This window comes from Oncorhynchus masou, chromosome 30 (assembly GCF_036934945.1).
Source record: "Oncorhynchus masou masou isolate Uvic2021 chromosome 30, UVic_Omas_1.1, whole genome shotgun sequence".
In the NCBI taxonomy this organism is placed as follows: Eukaryota; Metazoa; Chordata; class Actinopteri; order Salmoniformes; family Salmonidae; genus Oncorhynchus; species Oncorhynchus masou.
Genome location: NC_088241.1, coordinates 50,888,294 through 50,914,591, shown reverse-complemented (window position 1 = coordinate 50,914,591; position 26,298 = coordinate 50,888,294). Strand labels below are relative to the sequence as shown.

The 26,298-nt window shown below is 44.5% G+C and overlaps 1 protein-coding gene across 2 annotated transcripts in view; it reads right to left on the bottom strand.

Annotated features, from left to right (window-relative positions):
• sema5a (sema domain, seven thrombospondin repeats (type 1 and type 1-like), transmembrane domain (TM) and short cytoplasmic domain, (semaphorin) 5A) overlaps window positions 1–26,298 on the bottom strand; it is a 209,735-nt gene that overhangs the window by 104,686 nt on the left and 78,751 nt on the right. For both annotated transcript variants that reach the window (XM_064949247.1, XM_064949248.1), the window contains exons 5-7: window positions 21,599–21,661; window positions 6,012–6,110; window positions 518–731 (exon numbers count right to left, since the gene is read on the bottom strand). In XM_064949247.1, coding sequence (XP_064805319.1) covers window positions 518–731; window positions 6,012–6,110; window positions 21,599–21,661 — 376 coding nt within the window. The remainder of the gene's footprint in view (window positions 1–517; window positions 732–6,011; window positions 6,111–21,598; window positions 21,662–26,298) is intronic.

Sequence of the window (26,298 nt, the reverse complement as noted above, 5' to 3'; positions counted from 1 at the left end):
AGCGTATCCAATCAGCTGCCCTGTTCCAGGTGGGGTGTGCTGTTGAACTGCGATCCACTGAGCTCTTCAGAACGACACACTGATTTCATTGTTTCAGTAACAGATGGAAATGTCACTTTTATATCCTTCAAAAGGAAAGAACAAAATATTTAAAAAATATATATATAAATATATATATATATATATATAGTAAAAGAAGCTAAAAAGTGTGGATATGTTCTTTGTCATCAATATACTGCATGGCAGACGTCCGTATCACTGACATTTTGACACTTCCTGTAAACACCACCAACTTCTACCCTTTCCCCCTCATCCACCCCTTTTCTCCTTCTATATGAACTACTTTTCCTCCTCTATATACCTTTACTGCTCATTCCCCTGCCCCCTTACCACCTTCCATTTCCCAGCCTACCATTGAGCAATTTGGAGTTGTACTAAGCAGTGCATTATTGACAGCATCCGCCTATCTCCTACCGCTTGCTTCCCTACCTCTACCCCTACCTCTACCCCATCCTACCATTGAGCCATTTGGAGTTGTACTGTGCAGTGCGTAGAGGCGGCAGCCCCCCCAGACTGCGGTATATAGCTGGGTCTCTGCCAGAGAAGTCCATGGCGGTGGCAGCATAGAGCTCTCCGCTGGAGGTGATCAGGGCTGTGGAGTTATGGAGAGGGTTGTAGGGACAACGGGCCATCCCACTGATCTGGTCATGGATCTCTGTCAGGTTGGTCAGCTAGAGGGGGCGGGGAAGAGAGGGTGGAGAGGGGGAGGAGATGAGGGGCAGGAGGAGGGAGAGGGGAGAGGATTAATGTGTTTATAATGCACACAAATGCACGCAGGAGTGGAGAGAGAGGGAGTGTGAGCACACATCACATGATTTTTAACTCCCCTCTCCTTGACTGGAATTCGTCACTCCCATACAAACATTGATTGTTCTCAAATACTATGAGTTTTAGCAGAATGATCACACAATGAGACAAGGCTAAACATTGAGCACGTTGCTTGGTTACCACAGAACCAAGGGAGAGATTTGGAGTTTGACTTGAATAATTGATTATGATAGTAAAAGTTCAAGTGAAACAGAGAAGTTACAATTGGCAGCATTTATAGTTGATAAAGGTAAAGCAGTGTGATCTGTTTTACAAATCACCTTTATATGATTGTTTATTTCACCACTATGCCGATTTCTCATCTCATAACTAGCTTGTCATCGCTAACATCCAGCTCGTTCCTGCTAATGCTAATCATTGCCTACTTCACACATACAGTCAATACCAAAAGACACAGACATACATACACATGTCCCGCTTGGTTGGCTCAACATGAGCTCATTTAAATTCAAAAACTTTATACATTTTCAGAAATGTTGTGGAATTAGTTGTTTAAAAAAAAAAATCAAATAAATTATTGTGTTTTTTCACTCTCATAATGATGGCATGGGGTTGTTCGATGACAGACATGTTGTTTAAAATCTATCACTTGGTGGTTTCAATTCAGAGATACAAATAAAATTTTTTGCTAAATGCTATATATCCGCCTCACTCTCAGAGAAATAACTAGTACTGCTATATTAGGTTTTAAAACTTCTTTAAAACTTCTTCAGGATCGGTGGGTCCCCCAAAGGGACAGTTGAGCTAACGTAGGCTAATGCGATTAGCATGAAGCTGTAAATAACAAGAACATTTCGCAGGACATAGACATATCTGATATTGGCAGAAAGTGTAAATTCTTGTTAATCTAACTGCACTGTCGAATTTATAGTAGCTATTACAGTGAAAAAATACCATGCTATTGATTGAGGAGAGTGCACAGTTATGAACTTGAGAAGTTACTAATAAACCAATTAGGCACATTTGACCCAAAAGTTTGAACAGAAATGCAATGCTTAATTGGATCTGTCTAAAACGTTACACATACACTGCCACCATCTAGTGGCCAAAATATAAATTGCGCCTGGGCTGGAATAATACCTTATGGTATTTTTCTTGCATTTCAAAGATGATGGTTTTTGTGGGTTTTTTCTTTGTATTTTCTTTTACCAGATCTAATGCGCTGTTACCCTACATTCATTTTACATTTTCACAAACGTCAAAGTTTTTCCTTTCAAATGGTATCAAGAATATGCATATCCTTGCTTCAATACCTGAGCTATAGATAGTTAGATTTGGGTATGTAATTTTAGGTGAAAATTGAAAAAAAGGTCAGATCCTTATTAAACAGCCAAATGCAACAAAAAAGACATTTAGACATTATACTATACATTTGTGACATCAATATAAAAAAATGCAATACAGTAATATGAGATATGTATGTAATACATTTACATTTGACATTTTAGTCATTTAGCAGATGCTCTTATCCAGAGAGACTTATAGTAAGTGCATTCATCTTAAGATAGCTAGGTGAGACAACCACATATCACAGTCAAATAGACAGGAAACAAACCTTCCATTCCAGCGAAACAATGGACATATATCGTTTTGCAAACAAATCTGAGAACAGTAATATTTTACACACACATGAAGGTACCCATAAACAAGCACTTCTGATGAAAAAACACAAATGTGAAAAATTGGTGGATATAGTGTTTGGGAAATAAACATTTGGACAGACCTCAGATTAGAAAGAAGGATATGGAACAAAAAACAATAATGCCTGTGAAACTGCTGTTTCTCCTCGAGGAAGAAGCATGTCTCTTATTGTTATTGTAAGACCATCTTACAGAACCATAGCTACAATCCTACCTTTAGCTATCAAGTTTGGATACAAAACCAATCCCTGGAGAATCAACTGAGGTAAAAATAGAGGCAACCTACATTCTACCTACGCAGTTCCCAGCACAGAGCTCTTATGGCTATATCTATGTGGGTGGGTATTGCTGGTAATTAGCTATAGCATCTTTTTAGGCAAGAATATGACTCTTCCCACAGCCTTTTATAATCAGCTTAACCTATCCAAAACCACACTCTAAGAACAAGAACACAACATCTGGAACAGGACCAATGCTAAAAAACCTCCATCTTCACTGTACTTCCTGGAGAAGTTCATGTACTTTTTATTCCTCCTGGTTTGGTTGTTCTGATGACTAGCGGACACACATCTGTTTTCCTTGATTAAGCATTATTAAACCACATCAGTGACTTAGGAAAAGCCTCTCCGTTTTCACAAGCAGCTCCATGCGAAGCTCAGAGCTCAGACGTTTGGTTTGTCTGCCTTTGAAAGCGAGGCCAAATCCAGCTCTCTGTGTTTAAAAATACTCTACAGTACGACCTACACTTGGCCCTAAGACAGTACACTTGTTCCCAATAAAAACCCACCCAACATAAACTGAAGCAAAAGCCTTGGATATGTTTAAGAGCTGGAATGTACACAATGTTTTCTTTGCCAATCTGAAAATTAAACTCATGGTGTAACCGTGAAGGAGAGATGCTTAGGGCAAGACTTCCACCTCCATTCATATCAATCTAAACCGTGATGTATTTTTATACATTATTTATATAAACCATCATTCCGTACTTCGCATTTATGGTTAACCACATACTGTTGTAGAAATGTATCTTTGTTTCAATAGAAACCCTTCCAATAAACTTTAAATGATTACTAATTCCCCAAATGGGGTTCTGCAATGGTCAATTCTAGGGCCACTATAGTCCCCCCCCCCCCCCCCACTAACCATCGCATTAAGCTATGAGGCAACGCTACACATTACTCACATCGACCCAGGTGTGTTCTTAACTGCACATCCTGCCTGACGTGCAGAAGATCATCAGCACAGAAATGTCTAACTATACAGAACACAAGCTTTGTCCAACTGACACACTGAAGCTTCTCTCTAATGCTGGCTTGGGTTTCTGGTTAATCAATGAGAGATGGACTTTCCACTTCCTTAAAGTACGTGATGCTCATTAATAAAACAGCCTAAGAGCGGGTCACTTTGTATAGATTTATTAGAGTGGGTTGATTTGGACCACCGTTGGTTCCGTCAACACAAACTACCTCCGCTCCGGGCCTCCGGTCTGACCCAGCTTGACCCAACAAGTGTCACTGTGTCTGGGCCTGAAGTCTGCGATGAAAGGGGGTATTGATGGAGTTTATTCTGTGTGTTGAGGGAAGTGTTTGGATCGAGCTGGGTCTGTAAGACAGGTGGAATGGGAATAGAGTATAGAGAGGCTGCATCTATCATGCATATTAAAGCAATGGAGTGAATGAGTTCTCTCTTCAGGACACACAGCAGCTGTGGTTGGGTGGACGGGCTGGGGAAACGGGTCACTTTCACACCTCTAATAGCCAATCATTTGAGACACACTCAGTGCTGTTGACTTGGCTTTCAGATCATCTCTCTTTCTCTCCCTTCCTTCCTGGTCAGTTGCCATGTTACATTTCCTTGCAGCCATCTCATAAATGTGATCAGACACAGAAAGAGACAGCGAAGCAGGTGTTAGGTGTCTGATGATTCATAGCTGTCTACAGGGCAGCAAAGAGGACAATGGGGCAGCAATAATAAGTTCTATATAAATCATAATTTTACTCATCATCATTATCATTATCAAAATCATCATCATGATCATCCTCATCATCATGACCACCATACTCATCATCATACTCATCATTATCATCATCATCATCCTCATCATCATCATACTCATCATCATCCTCATCATTATCATCATCATCCTCATCATCATCATACTCATTCTCATCATCATCCTCCTTTCTCATCATTATCACACTCATCATCATACTCATCATCATCATCATCATCATCATCACCATCATCAGTAGCAATATCATCATCCCCATTATCAATTGCATGACTAGAGGATTGCATTCTCTAATTTCTGACAAATCCATAGTGGGCAAAAATAATCCTGCCATTCAAGGCCTTAAATATTGATAAGGCCTTGAAATTAATTAATATATTGTCATAAATGAGGACATTTGGACAGAATTAATTTCAGTAAATGCCTGTAAAGACAGTGAATGGGTCATTAACGGGATATTAATCTGTGGTTATGTACACACATTATGATAACTAAATGCATATTTATTTCCTTCTCCTCTCTCTCACTCTCTCTCTCCCTCCCTTGGAATCTTTCTCTCTCTCTTCCCCTCCCTCTTTGTCGCTCTCGATCCCTCTCTCACTCCCTCTCCCTCCCCCACGATCTCCTTCTCTGTCGCACACAAACCCCCCCCCCCCCCCCCGTCGCACCCAATACCTCCATCCTTCACGATCTTTCTCTCTCCCTCTCTGTCGCACTCAATCCCTCTCTCCCTCCCTCGCAATCTCTCTCTCCCTCCCTTGCGATCTCTCTGTCCCTCCCTCGCGATCTCTCTCTCCCTCCCTAGTGATCTCTCTCTCTCTCTACCTCCCTCGCGATCTATCTCTCTCCCTCCACCTCTCTCCCTCACGTTGCCTCTCTCTCTTCCTCTCTCCCTCTCCTGCCCTCTCTCTACCTCTCTGTCGCTCTCGATCTCTTTCTTTCTACCTCTCGCCTGATCCCCCCACTCTCTCCTTCCCTTTGTCACACTGGATTCTTCTCTCTTTCCCTCTCTCCCGATCCCCTCTCTCTCCCTCTCTGTTACACTCAATTTTTTGTCTCTCTCGCTCTCCCTCTCTCTATAGCTATGCAGCACTTATCTTTCATATTAGCAGACCCACTCAGAGTAAATATGTGCTCTCCTATAACAGGGCTGATGAAATACCATCGTAATAATGTATTGACATTTATACTCTATGTATTTCTGACGAAGTAGTCATTATGAGACGGTGACCTTTGCTGCTAACAAAATTAAAAATAAAATAAAAACATTGTCCTTCCCTCCACCTACACACCATATAATATAATCAACAGCCCACACACTTCCCTCGGATTAAACTGCAGGTTTATATACAGTAGGTGGAGTAGAACTAGAAGTAGAGGAGCATAGACGAGTAGAAGAGAGGAAAAGAGAAGATAGTTACAGATAAGCAAGTCAAGAGGAGAGGAGAGAAGAGACATGAATAGATTCTTACAGTGCGGTTGGTGCAGATGGGTGTGAAAGCATTGGTTCCACAGGTGAACAGTCTGTCTCCATTCACCAGCAGCACTCTGATGTAATTCTGACACTCCTCCTGTGGAGGGGACAGAACAGCACAGCTGACATTAGCACTAATAGAATGACACAAACACAGGAATAAACACCTTAACCAAGTTTCAAGTATTTGCCGTTTGTAAGTACATACATTGGAATTTCTCTTCAACGAGAGCTCAAAAAAGGTAGAAGAAGATAAAAAAAACACAAAGATTACATATAATACAAATAATCACATATGCAAGATAAGAAAGTATATGTGTAAATACTAGCCAGTCACATCCAAACATTGCACCAACTCTGAATAATGAAGCTGCAGCCCTAGAGTACCTACAGATGTAATATCTTAATTCAAGCCAGTTTGCTACAGTAGTAAAATTATCCTGCAGCAACAGGAAATGTAGGTGTTGATACAAGGGAAAATCAAGTCAAAAATGTCAAAGTGGAAATTACAAACATCACAAGCCTTTTTAAACCTCATGTTTTAAATGTCCTGCACTGCAGGAAAGTTCTCCTGCAACAGGGTGATCAAATTAAGATCCTACATCTGTATTGGGAGTTTTTCTTTGCCTCTGTTGCCTTGGCTAATCCTTTGGGGGTTAGCTTAAAGCCCGGATTGAAAAGTGCTATACAAATAAAAAATGAATAAAATGTGATTGATTGAAACAGTGTAACAACACGACCTCTGTTTCCCCCAACACTATTCACACTGCTCAGTCTGTCATTGGACTTTGTTAAAAACACACAACACTAACACAATGCTAGCAGTGAGAAGTCTTGTCAGAACATGGTGGATGTGTGTTTTTGCATTGTCTGACTGGAATCTTAAAATAAACCACTTGTATGGTAAGTTCCCCTGAGTCCGTCTGAAGGGACCTGCGGCTTGTGGTTCTGAGGGCCCTCGTTCAGATTTAGGGCCAGTAAATCAGACTGTCTGGTGTACTAGAGATGCCCCTCTCTGACTCTCTTTTTTCCTCTCTTTCTCGCTCTTCTATCTCCCTTTCTCTTTCTCCTTTCTCTCGCTTTCACGCTCGCTCTCTCCTCCACCTCTCTCTCTCTATCAGTGGTGCCTGATTTAGGAGTGTTACAAGGGACCGCTGAAGGGTTTGTGGGAGCAGTATATGTGTGTCTGTGGGAGGGGTAGAAGTCGGGTATATTTTATTTCCCCCTATCAAGATGGAGGCTAACTCGTAAATCGATTCATTTTCCTGTACTAAGCACATTGTATATGTGTGTGTCTCTCTCGCTGTGTGTTTGTATGTCTCGCTGTGTGTGTGTGTGTCTGCCTTTTGTAGTGTGGCTGCCTGTGTGTATAACTCAACTCAGCACGGGGGTTGTTCCCCCAGCAAATAAAAAGCTGATTTTAATGTGTGTTTTGTGTCACAGTGTTGAAAACCTCCTGACAAACGTTCAGGCTCCTTATAGTAACACGGAGACTGTTATGCACGGCTCTCGAATGACAAACCAGACAGAGCTGCCGATCGACTCCCGTCAAGTCAATTTAAGTCCCTTTTCTTCTCCTGGTGGAAATAAATCAAAGGCGGTTCAGAGAGGCAGACACCGGCTTTAAAGAGCACAATCACTTGTCAATTCACTCAAGGCGGAGACACCGTATCTGTGAAATAACTTAAGTTACGGTATATTGCTGTGCGGCGGACTAAGTAATAAAAACCCCAACTCTGCCAAGTAAAAGGGAGAGATGAAGAGAGAGTGAGAGGGCGAGAGAGTGAGAGAGCGAGAGAGTGAGAGAGCGAGAGAGACAGAGTGTGAGAGACAAAGAGAGAGAATGTGAGTGTGAGAGAGTGAAAGACAGAGCGAGAGAGAGAAAGAGAAAGAAAGAGAGAGAAATAAATAAATAAATATGCAGAGAATGATGTCTTCAATGCTGTTCTTTGTGTCATTGTCTCGTGTGGTTAAAATCAAAATTGTCCTGTGCGCTTCCTGCTTATTTTTGCATTGCCTGTCTGCATTATTTGCCAGGGAAGGGAAACATTCTGCGAAATATTACTGTACATTACTAGAGTGTATCTTCAGAAGCAACAACAAGAAAAACTATTCCTTAGGACTAAGGTAGCTTAGTCTGTAATTCAGAATGACAATCATACACTGGCCAATCCCTGCAGAGCTATTATGTCTGATTATAGACTTTCTCTGTCTCTGATTATAAAGACTTTCACAGGCACATCTCTCTCTGTCTGATTATAGACTTTCACAGGTGCATCTCTCTGGCTCTGATTATAAAGACTTTCAAAGGTACATCTCTCTCTCTGTCTGATTATAGACTTTCACAGGTGCATCTCTCTGGCTCTGATTATAAAGACTTTCACAGGTACATCTCTCTCTGTCTGATTATAGACTTTCACAGGTGCATCTCTCTGGCTCTGATTATAAAGACTTTCACAGGTACATCTCTCTCTGTCTGATTATAGACTTTCACAGGTGCATCTCTCTGGCTCTGATTATAAAGACTTTCACAGGTACATCTCTCTCTGTCTGATTATAGACTTTCACAGGTGCATCTCTCTGGCTCTGATTATAAAGACTTTCCCAGGTACATCTTTCTCTCTCGGTCTAAAGAAAAATATCTCTAATCTGAAAAGAGCATAGGCCCATGAGGCGGTGTGTGTGTGTGTGTTATAGGCCTCTAACAACCTTTCACAGAGGGATAAACAATAAACACACAGTCAAATCTCTCAGACTCCAACCAAACAACTGAAATACCCACGAGGCCCCTGCAGTTCAGCCCACGGCCACATTCAATCATAAAGCATGTTATTTGGAGGAGGGTATGCAGGAAAACCACACACACACACACACACACAAACACACACACACACACACACACACACACACACACACACACACACACACACACACACACACACACACAAACAGAAGAAAGGAAAACAGTGTCTGTGTATAGTCAGTTTAAATGAAAAGGTGTGTACTAAATACTACTTCAGACATGAATCACACATTGTTGTCCATGAGGGGTTTTCTCCAGTTTGAGTGAGGTCTAAGTTAAGTCTGAGTTATGAGTGGGTTTGTTTCATGTTGGGATTAGTGTGTTAACGGCCTCACCTCTGATTTGCCCTGACTGAAGCAGGCTCCTTTACTGAACTCCTCATAGTTGTGTGTGTGTACACACACACACACACACACACACACACACACACACACACACACACACACACACACACACACACACACACACACACACACACACACACACACACACACACACACACACACACACACACACAGTGTATTCTAGGAATTACCGTAATGCTTTTGAATCATCACTTTTAGAGAGCAATGAACTAAAGTGGTACCAAGCAATTAACAAACCTGGGTAATACTTTCTATGAAATCCACACGGACAATGCATTTATACAGCAGTAGACATTTTTTTTGTTTAACCTTTATTTAACTAGGCAAGTCAGTTAAGAACAAATTCTTATTTTCAATGACGGCCTAGGAACAGTGGGTTAACTGCCTGTTCAGGGGCAGAACGACAGATTTGTACCTTGTCAGCTCGGGGATTTGAACTTGCAACCTTCCGGTTACTAGTCCAGTGCTCTAACCACTAGGCTACCCTGCCACCACATGCACTCCTAATGCAGTATAAGTATAGTTATAGACATGCATAAAGACTCATAATTCCATATACCAATAGTCATAATGCATTATAAGTATCATCATAATCACTTAGAATATACTGCAACATAGTGCTTCATAATTGCTGATCACTTCATTATTCGTCAATAATGCTGCATGACCCTTGAGGAAGAAGTGATCAGCAATTATGAAGCACTATGTTGCAGTATATTCTAAGTGATTATGATGATACTTCTAATGCATTATGACTTTTGGTATATTATGAGTCTTTATGTGTGTCTAGAACTATACTTATACTGCATTAGGAGTGCATGTCTAATGCTGTATAAACTATGGGAAATGTTATTAAGAAAAATGTCTGAGCCGTGTGAATGTTAATGTCTGAGCCGTGTGAATGTTAATGTCTGAGCCGTGTGAATGTTAATGTCTGAGCCGTGTGAATGTTAATGTCTGAGCCATGTGAATGTCTGAGCCGTGTGAATGTTAATGTCTGAGCCGTGTGAATGTCTGAGCCGTGTGAATGTTAATGTCTGAGCCGTGTGAATGTCTGAGCTGTGTGAATGTTAATGTCTGAGCCGTGTGAATGTTAATGTCTGAGCCGTGTGAATGTCTGAGCCGTGTGAATGTTAATGTCTGAGCCGTGTGAATGTTAATGTCTGAGCCGTGTGAATGTTAATGTCTGAGCCGTGTGAATGTCTGAGCCGTGTGAATGTTAATGTCTGAGCCGTGTGAATGTTAATGTCTGAGCCGTGTGAATGTTAATGTCTGAGCCGTGTGAATGTCTGAGCTGTGTGAATGTTAATGTCTGAGCCGTGTGAATGTTAATGTCTGAGCCGTGTGAATGTCTGAGCCGTGTGAATGTTAATGTCTGAGCCGTGTGAATGTTAATGTCTGAGCCGTGTGAATGTTAATGTCTGAGCCGTGTGAATGTTAATGTCTGAGCCGTGTGAATGTCTGAGCCGTGTGAATGTTAATGTCTGAGCCGTGTGAATGTTAATGTCTGAGCCGTGTGAATGTCTGAGCCGTGTGAATGTTAATGTCTGAGCCGTGTGAATGTTAATGTCTGAGCCGTGTGAATGTCTGAGCCGTGTGAATGTTAATGTCTGAGCCGTGTGAATGTTAATGTCTGAGCCGTGTGAATGTTAATGTCTGAGCCGTGTGAATGTCTGAGCCGTGTGAATGTTAATGTCTGAGCCGTGTGAATGTTAATGTCTGAGCCGTGTGAATGTTAATGTCTGAGCCGTGTGAATGTCTGAGCTGTGTGAATGTTAATGTCTGAGCCGTGTGAATGTTAATGTCTGAGCCGTGTGAATGTCTAATGTCTGAGCCGTGTGAATGTTAATGTCTGAGCCGTGTGAATGTTAATGTCTGAGCCGTGTGAATGTTAATGTCTGAGCCGTGTGAATGTTAATGTCTGAGCCGTGTGAATGTCTGAGCCGTGTGAATGTTAATGTCTGAGCCGTGTGAATGTTAATGTCTGAGCCGTGTGAATGTCTGAGCCGTGTGAATGTTAATGTCTGAGCCGTGTGAATGTTAATGTCTGAGCCGTGTGAATGTCTGAGCCGTGTGAATGTTAATGTCTGAGCCGTGTGAATGTTAATGTCTGAGCCGTGTGAATGTTAATGTCTGAGCCGTGTGAATATTAATGTCTGAGCCGTGTGAATGTTAATGTCTGAGCCGTGTGAATGTTAATGTCTGAGCCGTGTGAATGTTAATGTCTGAGCCGTGTGAATGTTAATGTCTGAGCCGTGTGAATGTTAATGTCTGAGCCGTGTGAATGTTAATGTCTGAGCCGTGTGAATGTTAATGTCTGAGCCGTGTGAATGTTAATGTCTGAGCCGTGTGAATGTTAATGTCTGAGCCGTGTGAATGTTAATGTCTGAGCCGTGTGAATGTCTGAGCCATGTGAATGTTAATGTCTGAGCCGTGTGAATGTCTGAGCCGTGTGAATGTTAATGTCTGAGCCGTGTGAATGTTAATGTCTGAGCCGTGTGAATGTTAATGTCTGAGCCGTGTGAATGTCTGAGCCGTGTGAATGTTAATGTCTGAGCCGTGTGAATGTTAATGTCTGAGCCGTGTGAATGTTAATGTCTGAGCCGTGTGAATGTTAATGTCTGAGCCGTGTGAATGTTAATGTCTGAGCCGTGTGAATGTTAATGTCTGAGCCGTGTGAATGTCTGAGCCATGTGAATGTTAATGTCTGAGCCGTGTGAATGTTAATGTCTGAGCCGTGTGAATGTTAATGTCTGAGCCGTGTGAATGTTAATGTCTGAGCCATGTGAATGTTAATGTCTGAGCCGTGTGAATGTTAATGTCTGAGCCGTGTGAATGTTAATGTCTGAGCCGTGTGAATGTTAATGTCTGAGCCGTGTGAATGTCTGAGCCATGTGAATGTTAATGTCTGAGCCATGTGAATGTTAATGTCTGAGCCATGTGAATGTTAATGTCTGAGCCGTGTGAATGTTAATGTCTGAGCCGTGTGAATGTCTGAGCCATGTGAATGTTAATGTCTGAGCCGTGTGAATGTCTGAGCCGTGTGAATGTTAATGTCTGAGCCGTGTGAATGTCTGAGCCATGTGAATGTTAATGTCTGAGCCGTGTGAATGTTAATGTCTGAGCCGTGTGAATGTCTGAGCCATGTGAATGTTAATGTCTGAGCCATGTGAATGTTAATGTCTGAGCCATGTGAATGTTAATGTCTGAGCCGTGTGAATGTTAATGTCTGAGCCGTGTGAATGTTAATGTCTGAGCCGTGTGAATGTCTGAGCCATGTGAAGGTTAATGTCTGAGCCGTGTGAATGTCTGAGCCGTGTGAATGTTAATGTCTGAGCCGTGTGAATGTCTGAGCCATGTGAATGTTAATGTCTGAGCCGTGTGAATGTCTGAGCCGTGTGAATGTTAATGTCTGAGCCGTGTGAATGTTAATGTCTGAGCCGTGTGAATGTTAATGTCTGAGCCGTGTGAATGTTAATGTCTGAGCCGTGTGAATGTGAATGTCTGAGCCGTGTGAATGTTAATGTCTGAGCCGTGTGAATGTCTGAGCCATGTGAATGTTAATGTCTGAGCCGTGTGAATGTTAATGTATGAGCCGTGTGAATGTTAATGTCTGAGCCGTGTGAATGTTAATGTCTGAGCCGTGTGAATGTTATTGTCTGAGCCGTGTGAATGTTAATGTCTGAGCCGTGTGAATGTTAATGTCTGAGCCGTGTGAATGTCTGAGCCGTGTGAATGTTAATGTCTGAGCCGTGTGAATGTTAATGTCTGAGACGTGTGAATGTCTGAGCCATGTGAATGTTAATGTCTGAGCCATGTGAATGTTAATGTCTGAGCCATGTGAATGTTAATGTCTGAGCCGTGTGAATGTTAATGTCTGAGCCGTGTGAATGTTAATGTCTGAGCCATGTGAATGTTAATGTCTGAGCCGTGTGAATGTTAATGTCTGAGCCGTGTGAATGTTAATGTCTGAGCCGTGTGAATGTTAATGTCTGAGCCATGTGAATGTTAATGTCTGAGCCGTGTGAATGTTAATGTCTGAGCCGTGTGAATGTTAATGTCTGAGCCGTGTGAATGTTAATGTCTGAGCCGTGTGAATGTCTGAGCCATGTGAATGTTAATGTCTGAGCCATGTGAATGTTAATGTCTGAGCCATGTGAATGTTAATGTCTGAGCCGTGTGAATGTTAATGTCTGAGCCGTGTGAATGTTAATGTCTGAGCCGTGTGAATGTCTGAGCCATGTGAATGTTAATGTCTGAGCCGTGTGAATGTCTGAGCCGTGTGAATGTTAATGTCTGAGCCGTGTGAATGTCTGAGCCATGTGAATGTTAATGTCTGAGCCGTGTGAATGTTAATGTCTGAGCCATGTGAATGTTAATGTCTGAGCCGTGTGAATGTTAATGTCTGAGCCGTGTGAATGTTAATGTCTGAGCCGTGTGAATGTCTGAGCCATGTGAAGGTTAATGTCTGAGCCGTGTGAATGTCTGAGCCGTGTGAATGTTAATGTCTGAGCCGTGTGAATGTCTGAGCCATGTGAATGTTAATGTCTGAGCCGTGTGAATGTCTGAGCCGTGTGAATGTTAATGTCTGAGCCGTGTGAATGTTAATGTCTGAGCCGTGTGAATGTTAATGTCTGAGCCGTGTGAATGTTAATGTCTGAGCCGTGTGAATGTGAATGTCTGAGCCGTGTGAATGTTAATGTCTGAGCCGTGTGAATGTCTGAGCCATGTGAATGTTAATGTCTGAGCCGTGTGAATGTTAATGTCTGAGCCGTGTGAATGTTAATGTCTGAGCCGTGTGAATGTTATTGTCTGAGCCGTGTGAATGTTAATGTCTGAGCCGTGTGAATGTTAATGTCTGAGCCGTGTGAATGTTAATGTCTGAGCCGTGTGAATGTCTGAGCCGTGTGAATGTTAATGTCTGAGCCGTGTGAATGTTAATGTCTGAGCCGTGTGAATGTTAATGTCTGAGCCGTGTGAATGTCTGAGCCATGTGAATGTTAATGTCTGAGCCATGTGAATGTTAATGTCTGAGCCATGTGAATGTTAATGTCTGAGCCGTGTGAATGTTAATGTCTGAGCCGTGTGAATGTTAATGTCTGAGCCGTGTGAATGTTAATGTCTGAGCCGTGTGAATGTCTGAGCCATGTGAATGTCAATGTCTGAGCCGTGTGAATGTTAATGTCTGAGCCGTGTGAATGTTAATGTCTGAGCCGTGTGAATGTTAATGTCTGAGCCGTGTGAATGTGAACGTCTGAGCCGTGTGAATGTGAACGTCTGAGCCATGTGAACGTCTGAGCCTTGTGATCGTCTGAGCCATGTGAATGTGAACGTCTGAGCCGTGTGAATGTGAACGTCTGAGCGGTGTGAACGTCTGAGCCGTGTGAACGTCTGAGCCGTGTGAACGTCTGAGCCGTGTGAATGTGAACGTCTGAGCCGTGTGAATGTGAACGTCTGAGCCGTGTGAATGTTAATGTCTGAGCCGTGTGAATGTTAATGTCTGAGCTGTGTGAATGTCTGAGCCGTGTGAATGTTAATGTCTGAGCCGTGTGAATGTTAATGTCTGAGCCGTGTGAATGTTAATGTCTGAGCCGTGTGAATGTCTGAGCCGTGTGAATGTTAATGTCTGAGCCGTGTGAATGTTAATGTCTGAGCCGTGTGAATGTTAATGTCTGAGCCGTGTGAATGTGAACGTCTGAGCCATGTGAACGTCTGAGCCGTGTGAACGTCTGAGCCGTGTGAACGTCTGAGCCATGTGAACGTCTGAGCCTTGTGAATGTGAACGTCTGAGCCGTGTGAACGTCTGAGCCGTGTGAATGTGAACGTCTGAGCCATGTGAACGTCTGAGCCGTGTGAACGTCTGAGCCATGTGAATGTGAACGTCTGAGCCGTGTGAACGTCTGAGCCGTGTGAACGTCTGAGCCGTGTGAACGTCTGAGCCGTGTGAATGTGAACGTCTGAGCCGTGTGAATGTGAACGTCTGAGCCGTGTGAATGTTAATGTCTGAGCCGTGTGAATGTGAACGTCTGAGCAATGTGAACGTCTGAGCCGTGTGAACGTCTGAGCCGTGTGAATGTGAACGTCTGAGCCGTGTGAACGTCTGAGCCGTGTGAACGTCTGAGCCGTGTGAACGTCTGAGCCGTGTGAATGTGAACGTCTGAGCCATGTGAACGTCTGAGCCGTGTGAATGTGAACGTCTGAGCCGCGTGAACGTCTGAGCCGTGTGAATGTGAACGTCTGAGCCATGTGAACGTCTGAGCCGTGTGAACGTCTGAGCCGTGTGAATGTGAACGTCTGAGCCGCGTGAACGTCTGAGCCGTGTGAACGTCTGAGCCGTGTGAATATGAACGTCTGAGCCGTGTGAATGTGAACGTCTGAGGCGTGTGAACGTCTGAGCCGTGTGAACGTCTGAGCCGTGTGAACGTCTGAGCCATGTGAACGTTTGAGCCGTGTGAATGTGAACATCTGAGCCGTGTGAACGTCTGAGCCGTGTGAACGTCTGAGCCGTGTGAATGTGAACGTCTGAGCCGTGTGAACGTCTGAGCCGTGTGAATGTGAACGTCTGAGCCGTGTGAATGTGAACGTCTGAGCCATGTGAACGTCTGAGCCGTGTGATCGTCTGAGCCGTGTGAATGTGAACGTCTGAGCCGTGTGAATGTGAACGTCTGAGCCGTGTGAACGTCTGAGCCGTGTGAACGTCTGAGCCGTGTGAATGTGAACGTCTGAGCCGTGTGAATGTGAACGTCTGAGCCGTGTGAATGTTAATGTCTGAGCCGTGTGAATGTTAATGTCTGAGCTGTGTGAATGTCTGAGCCATGTGAATGTTAATGTCTGAGCCGTGTGAATGTTAATGTCTGAGCCGTGTGAATGTTAATGTCTGAGCCGTGTGAATGTTAATGTCTGAGCCGTGTGAATGTTAATGTCTGAGCCGTGTGAATGTCTGAGCCGTGTGAATGTTAATGTCTGAGCCGTGTGAATGTTAATGTCTGAGCCGTGTGAATGTTAATGTCTGAGCCGTGTGAATGTGAACGTCTGAGCAATGTGAACGTCTGAGCCGTGTGAACGTCTGAGCCGTGTGAACGTCTGAGCCATGTGAACGTCTGAGCCTTGTGAATGTGAACGTCTGAGCCGTGTGAACGTCTGAGCCGTGTGAATGTGAACGTCTGAGCCGTGTGAATGTTAATGTCTGAGCCGTGTGAATGTTAATGTCTGAGCTGTGTGAATGTCTGAGCCATGTGAATGTTAATGTCTGAGCCGTGTGAATGTTAATGTCTGAGCCGTGTGAATGTTAATGTCTGAGCCGTGTGAATGTTAATGTCTGAGCCGTGTGAATGTTAATGTCTGAGCCGTGTGAATGTCTGAGCCGTGTGAATGTTAATGTCTGAGCCGTGTGAATGTTAATGTCTGAGCCGTGTGAATGTTTATGTCTGAGCCGTGTGAATGTGAACGTTTGAGCAATGTGAACGTCTGAGCCGTGTGAACGTCTGAGCCGTGTGAACGTCTGAGCCATGTGAACGTCTGAGCCTTGTGAATGTGAACGTCTGAGCCGTGTGAACGTCTGAGCCGTGTGAATGTGAATGTCTGAGCCATGTGAACGTCGGAGCCGTGTGAACGTCTGAGCCGTGTGAATGTCTGAGCCGTGAACGTCTGAGCCGTGTGAATGTGTGAACGTCTGAGCCGTGTGAATGTGAACGTCTGAGCCGTGTGAACGTCTGAGCCGTGTGAACGTCTGAGCCGTGTGAATGTGAACGTCTGAGCCGTGTGAACGTCTGAGCCGTGTGAATGTGAACGTCTGAGCCATGTGAACGTCTGAGCCGTGTGAACGTCTGAGCCGTGTGAATGTGAACGTCTGAGCCGTGTGAATGTGAACGTCTGAGCCGTGTGAATGTTAATGTCTGAGCCGTGTGAATGTTAATGTCTGAGCTGTGTGAATGTCTGAGCCGTGTGAATGTTAATGTCTGAGCCGTGTGAATGTTAATGTCTGAGCCGTGTGAATGTTAATGTCTGAGCCGTGTGAATGTTAATGTCTGAGCCGTGTGAATGTTAATGTCTGAGCCGTGTGAATGTCTGAGCCGTGTGAATGTTAATGTCTGAGCCGTGTGAATGTTAATGTCTGAGCCGTGTGAATGTTAATGTCTGAGCCGTGTGAATGTGAACGTCTGAGCCATGTGAACGTCTGAGCCGTGTGAACGTCTGAGCCGTGTGAACGTCTGAGGCATGTGAACGTCTGAGCCTTGTGAATGTGAACGTCTGAGCCGTGTGAACGTCTGAGCCGTGTGAATGTGAACGTCTGAGCCATGTGAACGTCTGAGCCGTGTGAACGTCTGAGCCATGTGAATGTGAACGTCTGAGCCGTGTGAACGTCTGAGCCGTGTGAACGTCTGAGCCGTGTGAACGTCTGAGCCGTGTGAATGTGAACGTCTGAGCCGTGTGAACGTCTGAGCCGTGTGAATGTGAACGTCTGAGCCGTGTGAACGTCTGAGCCGTGTGAACGTCTGAGCCGTGTGAACGTCTGAGCCGTGTGAATGTGAACGTCTGAGCCATGTGAACGTCTGAGCCGTGTGAATGTGAACGTCTGAGCCGTGTGAATGTGAACGTCTGAGCCGTGAACGTCTGAGCCGTGTGAACGTCTGAGCCGTGTGAATGTGAACGTCTGAGCCGTGTGAATGTGAACGTCTGAGCCGTGTGAACGTCTGAGCCGTGTGAACGTCTGAGCCGTGTGAATGTGAACGTCTGAGCCGATGTGAACGTCTGAGCCGTGTGAACGTCTGAGCCGTGTGAATGTGAACGTCTGAGCCGTGTGAATGTGAACGTCTGAGCCGTGTGAACGTCTGAGCCGTGTGAACGTCTGAGCCGTGTGAACGTCTGAGCCGTGTGAACGTCTGAGCCGTGTGAACGTCTGAGCCATGTGAACGTTTGAGCCGTGTGAGTGTGAACGTCTGAGCCGTGTGAACGTCTGAGCCGTGTGAACGTCTGAGCCGTGTGAATGTGAACGTCTGAGCCGTGTGAACGTCTGAGCCGTGTGAATGTGAACGTCTGAGCCGTGTGAATGTGAACGTCTGAGCCGTGTGAACGTCTGAGCCGTGTGAACGTCTGAGCCGTGTGAATGTGAACGTCTGAGCCGTGTGAATGTGAACGTCTGAGCAATGTGAACGTCTGAGCCGTGTGAACGTCTGAGCCGTGTGAACGTCTGAGCCATGTGAACGTCTGAGACTTGTGAATGTGAACGTCTGAGCCGTGTGAACGTCTGAGCCGTGTGAATGTGAACGTCTGAGCCATGTGAACGTCTGAGCCGTGTGAACGTCTGAGCCGTGTGAATGTGAACGTCTGAGCCGTGTGAACGTCTGAGCCGTGTGAACGTCTGAGCCGTGTGAATGTGAACGTCTGAGCCGTGTGAACGTCTGAGCCGTGTGAATGTGAACGTCTGAGCCATGTGAACGTCTGAGCCGTGTGAACGTCTGAGCCGTGTGAATGTGAACGTCTGAGCCGTGTGAATGTTAATGTCTGAGCTGTGTGAATGTCTGAGCCGTGTGAATGTTAATGTCTGAGCCGTGTGAATGTTAATGTCTGAGCCGTGTGAATGTTAATGTCTGAGCCGTGTGAATGTTAATGTCTGAGCCGTGTGAATGTTAATGTCTGAGCCGTGTGAATGTCTGAGCCGTGTGAATGTTAATGTCTGAGCCGTGTGAATGTTAATGTCTGAGCCGTGTGAATGTTAATGTCTGAGCCGTGTGAATGTGAATGTCTGAGCCATGTGAATGTCTGAGCCGTGTGAACGTCTGAGCCGTGTGAATGTCTGAGGCATGTGAACGTCTGAGCCTTGTGAATGTGAACGTCTGAGCCGTGTGAATGAACGTCTGAGCCGTGTGAATGTGAACGTCTGAGCCATGTGAACGTCTGAGCCGTGTGAACGTCTGAGCCATGTGAATGTGAGCCTGAGCCGTGTGAATGTCTGAGCCGTGTGAACGTCTGAGCCGTGTGAACGTCTGAGCCGTGTGAATGTGAACGTCTGAGCCGTGTGAACGTCTGAGCCGTGTGAATGTGAACGTCTGAGCCGTGTGAACGTCTGAGCCGTGTGAACGTCTGAGCCGTGTGAACGTCTGAGCCGTGTGAACGTCTGAGCCATGTGAACGTCTGAGCCGTGTGAATGTGAACGTCTGAGCCGTGTGAATGTGAACGTCTGAGCCATGTGAACGTCTGAGCCGTGTGAATGTGAACGTCTGAGCCGTGTGAATGTGAACGTCTGAGCCGTGTGAACGTCTGAGCCGTGTGAACGTCTGAGCCGTGTGAATGTGAACGTCTGAGCCGTGTGAATGTGAACGTCTGAGCGTGTGAACGTCTGAGCCGTGTGAACGTCTGAGCCGTGTGAACGTCTGAGCCATGTGAACGTCTGAGCCGTGTGAATGTGAACGTCTGAGCCGTGTGAACGTCTGAGCCGTGTGAACGTCTGAGCCGTGTGAATGTGAACGTCTGAGCCGTGTGAACGTCTGAGCCGTGTGAATGTGAACGTCTGAGCCGTGTGAATGTGAGCCGTGTGAACGTCTGAGCCGTGTGAATGTGAACGTCTGAGCCGTGTGAATGTGAACGTCTGAGCAATGTGAACGTCTGAGCCGTGTGAACGTCTGAGCCGTGTGAACGTCTGAGCCATGTGAACGTCTGAGCCTTGTGAATGTGAACGTCTGAGCCATGTGAACGTCTGAGCCGTGTGAACGTCTGAGCCGTGTGAACGTCTGAGCCGTGTGAACGTCTGAGCCGTGTGAACGTCTGAGCCGTGTGAACGTCTGAGCCGTGTGAACGTCTGAGCCGTGTGAACGTCTGAGCCTTGTGAATGTGAACGTCTGAGCCGTGTGAATGTCTGAGCGTGTGAATGTGAATGTCTGAGCCATGTGAACGTCTGAGCCGTGTGAACGTCTGAGCCGTGTGAACGTCTGAGCCGTGTGAACGTGTGAACGTCTGAGCCGTGTGAATGTGAACGTCTGAGCCGTGTGAACGTCTGAGCCGTGTGAACGTCTGAGCCGTGTGAATGTGAACGTCTGAGCCGTGTGAACGTCTGAGCCGTGTGAATGTGAACGTCTGAGCCATGTGAACGTCTGAGCCGTGTGAACGTCTGAGCCGCGTGAACGTCTGAGCCGTGTGAATGTGAATGTCTGAGCCGTGTGAGCGTCTGTGAATGTGAACGTCTGAGCCATGTGAACGTCTGAGCCGTGTGAACGTCTGAGCCGCGTGAACGTCTGAGCCGTGTGAACGTCTGAGCCGTGTGAACGTCTGAGCCGTGTGAACGTATGAGCCATGTGAACGTCTGAGCCGTGTGAATGTGAACGTCTGAGCCGTGTGAACGTCTGAGCCGTGTGAATGTGAACGTCTGAGCCGTGTGAATGTGAACGTCTGAGCCGTGTGAATGTGAACGTCTGAGCCATGTGAACGTCTGAGCCGTGTGATCGTCTGAGCCGTGTGATTGTGAACGTCTGAGCCGTGTGAATGTGAACGTCTGAGCCGTGTGAACGTCTGAGCCGTGTGAACGTCTGAGCCGTGTGAATGTCTGAGCCGTGTGAATGTGAACGTCTGAGCCGTGTTAATGTGAACGTCTGAGCCGTGTGAACGTCTGAGCCATGTGAACGTCTGAGCCGTGTGAACGTCTGAGCCGTGTGAACGTCTGAGCCGTGTGAACGTCTGAGCCATGTGAACGTCTGAGCCATGTGAATGTGAATGTCTGAGCCATGTGAACGTCTGAGCCATGTGAATGTCTGAGCCATGTGAACGTCTGAGCCATGTGAATGTCTGAGCCATGTGAATGTGAATGTCTGAGCCATGTGAACGTCTGAGCCATGTGAATGTCTGAGCCATGTGAATGTCTGAGCCATGTGAATGTCTGAGCCGTGTGAACGTCTGAGCCGTGTGAACGTCTGAGCCAAAACCTGCCATCTTATTCTCCAACGGTTTAATAAAGGTTAAATAAAATAAAATCCTTGTCCTTTCATCCACTGTATTTAATAAAAATACAATAATTATGCATACATGTATAGATGATGTAATGTACCATGTTTGACCATCATTGTGTTTTAGTTTCTCAACTCAATTTGAACGGTCCACAATGTAGTTAAAAAAAATCTTTATTTTATATTATTGTGGAGTTATATTTTAATACACTGTTCTCACTCACTCACAAACACACACACACACACACATACACACACACACACACAAACAGAAGAAAGGAAAAAAGTGTCTGTGTATAGTCAGTTTAAATGAAAGGTGTGTACTAAACCCACTAAATTGAGACTTAAATCCACCTACTTCAGACATAAATCACACATTGTTGTCCATGAGGGGTTTTCTCCAGTTTGAGTGAAGTCTAAGTTAAGTCTGAGTTATGAGTGGGTTTGTTTCATGTTGGGATGAGTGTGTTAACGGCCTCACCTCTGACTTGCCCCGACTGAAGCAGGCTCCTTTAGTGAACTCATCACAGTGCCACTCCGCCTCCTGTCAACACAAAAGTAACATTAGAAACACAAGATACTGGTGTTAAACTGCATTAGAAACAGACACTGAAACAGCATGGCACAATGGAAACACATAGGCATTAAACGAAGAGAACATTAAACATTGGGCCAAAAAAATATGAACTGTTCATTAACACCATTGTAAACCAACAAAAGATCAGCTTTTAGAAACACTCAAACTGATATTTGAGCAGTAGACAACAGTTTAATAATGAACAATGACAACATTCTACAATAGCCGTTTTCTGTAGGCAGGTAAACCACATCACATTGTTTTAAATACGGTGTAGACTATTTCCTCCAGTCTTGAGTTGGTTTGACCAGGTGGTATAGTATCGGCCACTACAACCAACCTCTTTCCCTTTCCCATTCATTTATATGGCTGTGGTTCATCGACCCACACAGAGGCTGAATGAATACATCCTACACAGCAGACCGCATCCTATCGGTGTACCAGTGCACGTTAAATATGAACACTGAATTCAATTAACGCGCCCACCCACCAGGGCTCATTCCAGACACGAGGGAGCGAGCACAGAGACGGATGACAATGTGATTTACACCAGGGGAGAAAATGAGGGATACTTAGACATGAGAGAGCGAGCACAGAACTGAATGTCAATGTGATTTACATGGGAGGAAATGTTGAGATGCTTTTCACGTTTTTACTAGCAGAGAGGAATTAGGAGATAAAAACCTAAGCCTGTCCTCTAAGGATGAGAATTCAATACACTCGGATTCCTCAACTGTAATTTCACTTCTGGTCCTCCAGGGGGTTTTCATTGATAAAGGTTCTGTAGTAATGGAATGAAATGACTGCTGGCGTCAAGCCAGTGAAACGATGGATGGACGGAGGAGGAGAACAGCCATTACCACCCCTCCAGAGATTAGGGAGTGAATGGAAAGTTTCTGTAATAATTACTGTACCGCTGTAACTTAATGTACCACTCCGGAATTTATGAACCACTTGCTAGCTATCAGTCCCATTGTAATTGTATGTTTCACTGTAACTCTAGACCACCTTCCCCAATCATTCATTTAGCCAGGTAAATCATGGAGAGCAGTTTCTATTTTTACAATATGGTAAACTACTTGAGGGAACTTTATACTGTATGGATACTTTTTTTTTAGGACATAAAATAAATCGTGTTTTCAACTTAAATATACTCTATATTTCAACTTTGTATAAGGACGAAATGAGGGGAAGGTAGCCTAATGAGTTGAAACCACCTTTTACATTAAGAACCTGTTAAACTATACCAAACACATTATTATAATGTTTCCATCTGATTCAGGATTGAAAGTTGTATATCAGCTGTATATCGTGCAGACAGAAAGAGAGGTGATGTTGAAACCCCTCAGCAGAAACCTTCTTTCATTTCCTCCTCAGACAGGAACATTGCACTGAAATTCTCCTCCGTTGTTTTTATGAGAAAGCCTTAACTCCACCGTCCCGATGGCCTAAAAGAAGTAACAGGAAGTAGAGATATTGCACGCACGCACACACACACACACACACAAACGCGCACACGCACAGGTAGCCTAGAGGTTAGCGCATTGGGCCATTAACTCAAAGGTTAAAAAATCTGTTGCGGTCTCAGGGAGAGTTGGGATGTGGGAAAAAACACACTTGTGTGTAACAGGACAAAATATAAGCACCCCCCTAATAATAATAATTATTTATATTACCCACACACCTGGCAGGTTCACGTGGGAACAAGAGGCGGGAGATGGGGGGATGAGAAGGAGAAAGAAAATAGGATAGAGGCCCAGCATAAAGTGGAGGGAAGCAGAAGGTGGTGGATTGTGTGTGTGCATGTGTGCGTGGCCACCACTCAGCTGTATCTGTCAGGATGCTAGATGACATTCCAGGCCAAAGCTAGCTATTTTAGGGACAGTGCTCCTCTGACACAAACCACACATAAGCACTAGCAGCTCAGCATGCCAACCCAGCTTGCACAGCACTGGCTGTCCCTATGAGTAGGCTGTGTGTACAATATGTGCACTCAGAAATTACAGGGAAAATAACAAAAAGTTTGGTCTAACTCAAACTTTCGCTGGTCCGTCTGTGATATGGTATTAGATAGTAATGATGAAGTAACATAATCAATAATATTACGAAAGAGCTTTGTGGGCACTAACGGATTCAATAAAACAAATCATTACTCATTCAAATGTATTATAATAATCAAATATAAATAGAACAATTCAGAAGAGATTCAATACTCATACTTATTCCACTTTCAACAACGGCTACTATAATAAAATATGAAGTGAATATTATCCATCTTTCCTAAAAACCAGTAATATATTGGCATCATTTACCACCTCCCACACCCCAGTACCTCAGTGCCGAGACATCAAATGGGCCAGAATACCTAGCCGTGCATCGATGCAAAGCCTAGAACCAAAATCTTAAAACATTAAACACCCATTACAACCCTATTATTTAGCCTCACTGTACTCTGCAGACGAAATAGCTCTCTTAAAGTGAAATTTAATCTCTAGTGTGCTGACATTTATTCTAATTATCAGCTCTCAACTTTAGGTCTCTGATACACAGCCCTTTTTAGTTAGAAAGAAAAGCTGCTTTTCAGAAGTATCTACTGGTCTGAAAGCAGCTGTAGGGCATAATCACATGCAGGCATTCAGTGTTTGGGACTTAAAGTGATTTGAATCTGGAGATATGCATGTTCTCTCTGCCCACCCTCTCTCTTCACTACACTGTCCTCAGTACTGTTTGATAACCAAGAGATGAGCCTTTGTGCAGAGACCATGTGTGTGTCTTTACTACTAAGAGGCCCATTGTTACCATAAGGTGGGTGTTAGGGAGAGACAGAGAGAGCATGGTCGGAGGACAGACAGAGAGAGAGGTTGGGGGGACATAACATAGCATAGGAAAGGGACTTAGGCAGAGAGAGAAAAGGGAGAGCAAGGAAGAGGAATGGAAAGACAGAGAGAAAAACAGAGAAGTGTTCTTCTCCCCAGACACCCAGACATGATAGCATCTATTTTGCATAAAGAGAGCCACACTTTATGTCTAGAGTAGATACTGTCTTGGGACTCCTTCGTAAGACTAGGACATTATGAGGAGAGACAGAGAGCAGAGACATCTGTATCTGTTCGAAATGTCTTTTGACCGTTTTTTTGTTGTCGCGACATTTAGAATTCTGACTGATGTCTGGCTGATGTAAGCCGATGAAAGGTTCTGACAAGAGATTGGCCCTGAAGTCATATTAAAATATGTGTCTGTTTCACAACAATCCCAGATAGTTACAGTCATCAGAGCAGAGCTGTCAGTCAACATGCAGGTAGGGTATTTAAAATCTTAATAGGGTATGTTTTAATTGACTGAGAAACATCTTAACTCCACAGAGACTGTCGTCTCACCATAATGTATGACATCAAATATGAAGGTGTTCAGTATACACAGGGCAGACAGTCAATTAGTCACTATCAGTGTGAACATTGACCATCATCCAGGGTCAAACCATTAGTTTCCGAACCCCATCACCCCTCTCAGCCACTTTAATGGACCAGTCCAAGTTATTATTGAGTGTGCTGTGTATCTCTATTCTGTGCCCCCATTCCACTGACTCAGTCCTCTGTATTATTCCATGCATTTAAATGGAGGAGTTATCCCGACTTGGCCAATTTAAAGAAGCTGTGCTATTGAAGCTAACAGAGGTGTTCCGTTAGTGCTTGCTAAGCAGGGTAATTGTCTCTCAGACAGAAAGTGTGATGGGAAGAGAGAAGCTGCTGAAATACAACACACTGGGAACTTATTTTGCATCTTGCATTAGATGTCTTCATTATAGCAAAAAATAATGTTTCATTGCATATGTGCTATTTATTTCACATACTGCACTCCACATTGAATGTGAACAATGCAACTGCTACTACAGAACTTGTCCAGCAATAATTGCCTAATGCTTCGATCCACAACACTCTCTGAAAAACTAGACTGCCTCTGTGTTCCAGTTTACATTTTCTGTGTCAGAGGAAATAGCCTACTAATGAAGGATTTAAAGTATCTCATGTCTCTCATAAGGCCATTATATTAACGATAGAACAGAGGGAGAGAGAAGAGAAAGAGAGAGAGAAACAGGACAGGAAGGAAGGAACACTGAGGTCTAGAACCCAGGTGATCATCCATCACCGTGAGCAACACAATGGGATGTGAACACAATGCAGACAGAGAGCAGGTAATTCATCAAGGAAGTGCTACGTCCAAACCACAACAGCTACTGTACAGGGTGTACAGGGTGCCAAGGCTGACTCTGCTGACTGGGGTTGGTAAGGGGTGAGTGTAGGACAGTGAGGGGGTAGGGGGTAAGGCTAGGGGGTAGAAGGGGGTAAGGGGTGGTGTATTGACATAGGGGCTGTTCACACTAGACATGCTAGTCATTGCAGAATAGGCCTACTTTACCTGCTGCCAGATTCCATATAAACCAGATTCTGAGTGTGTGTTTGTGTTGTAAAAACACTTCATCTGATGGCAATCAGAAACTTCTCAGAAACTTTTCACTTCAAATCATTGTTTTGCTTTGTATTCTGAGAGTGTTTACAACACGAAAACACTTCATCAGACAAAGTACTATCTCTCGCCTGAGTCGT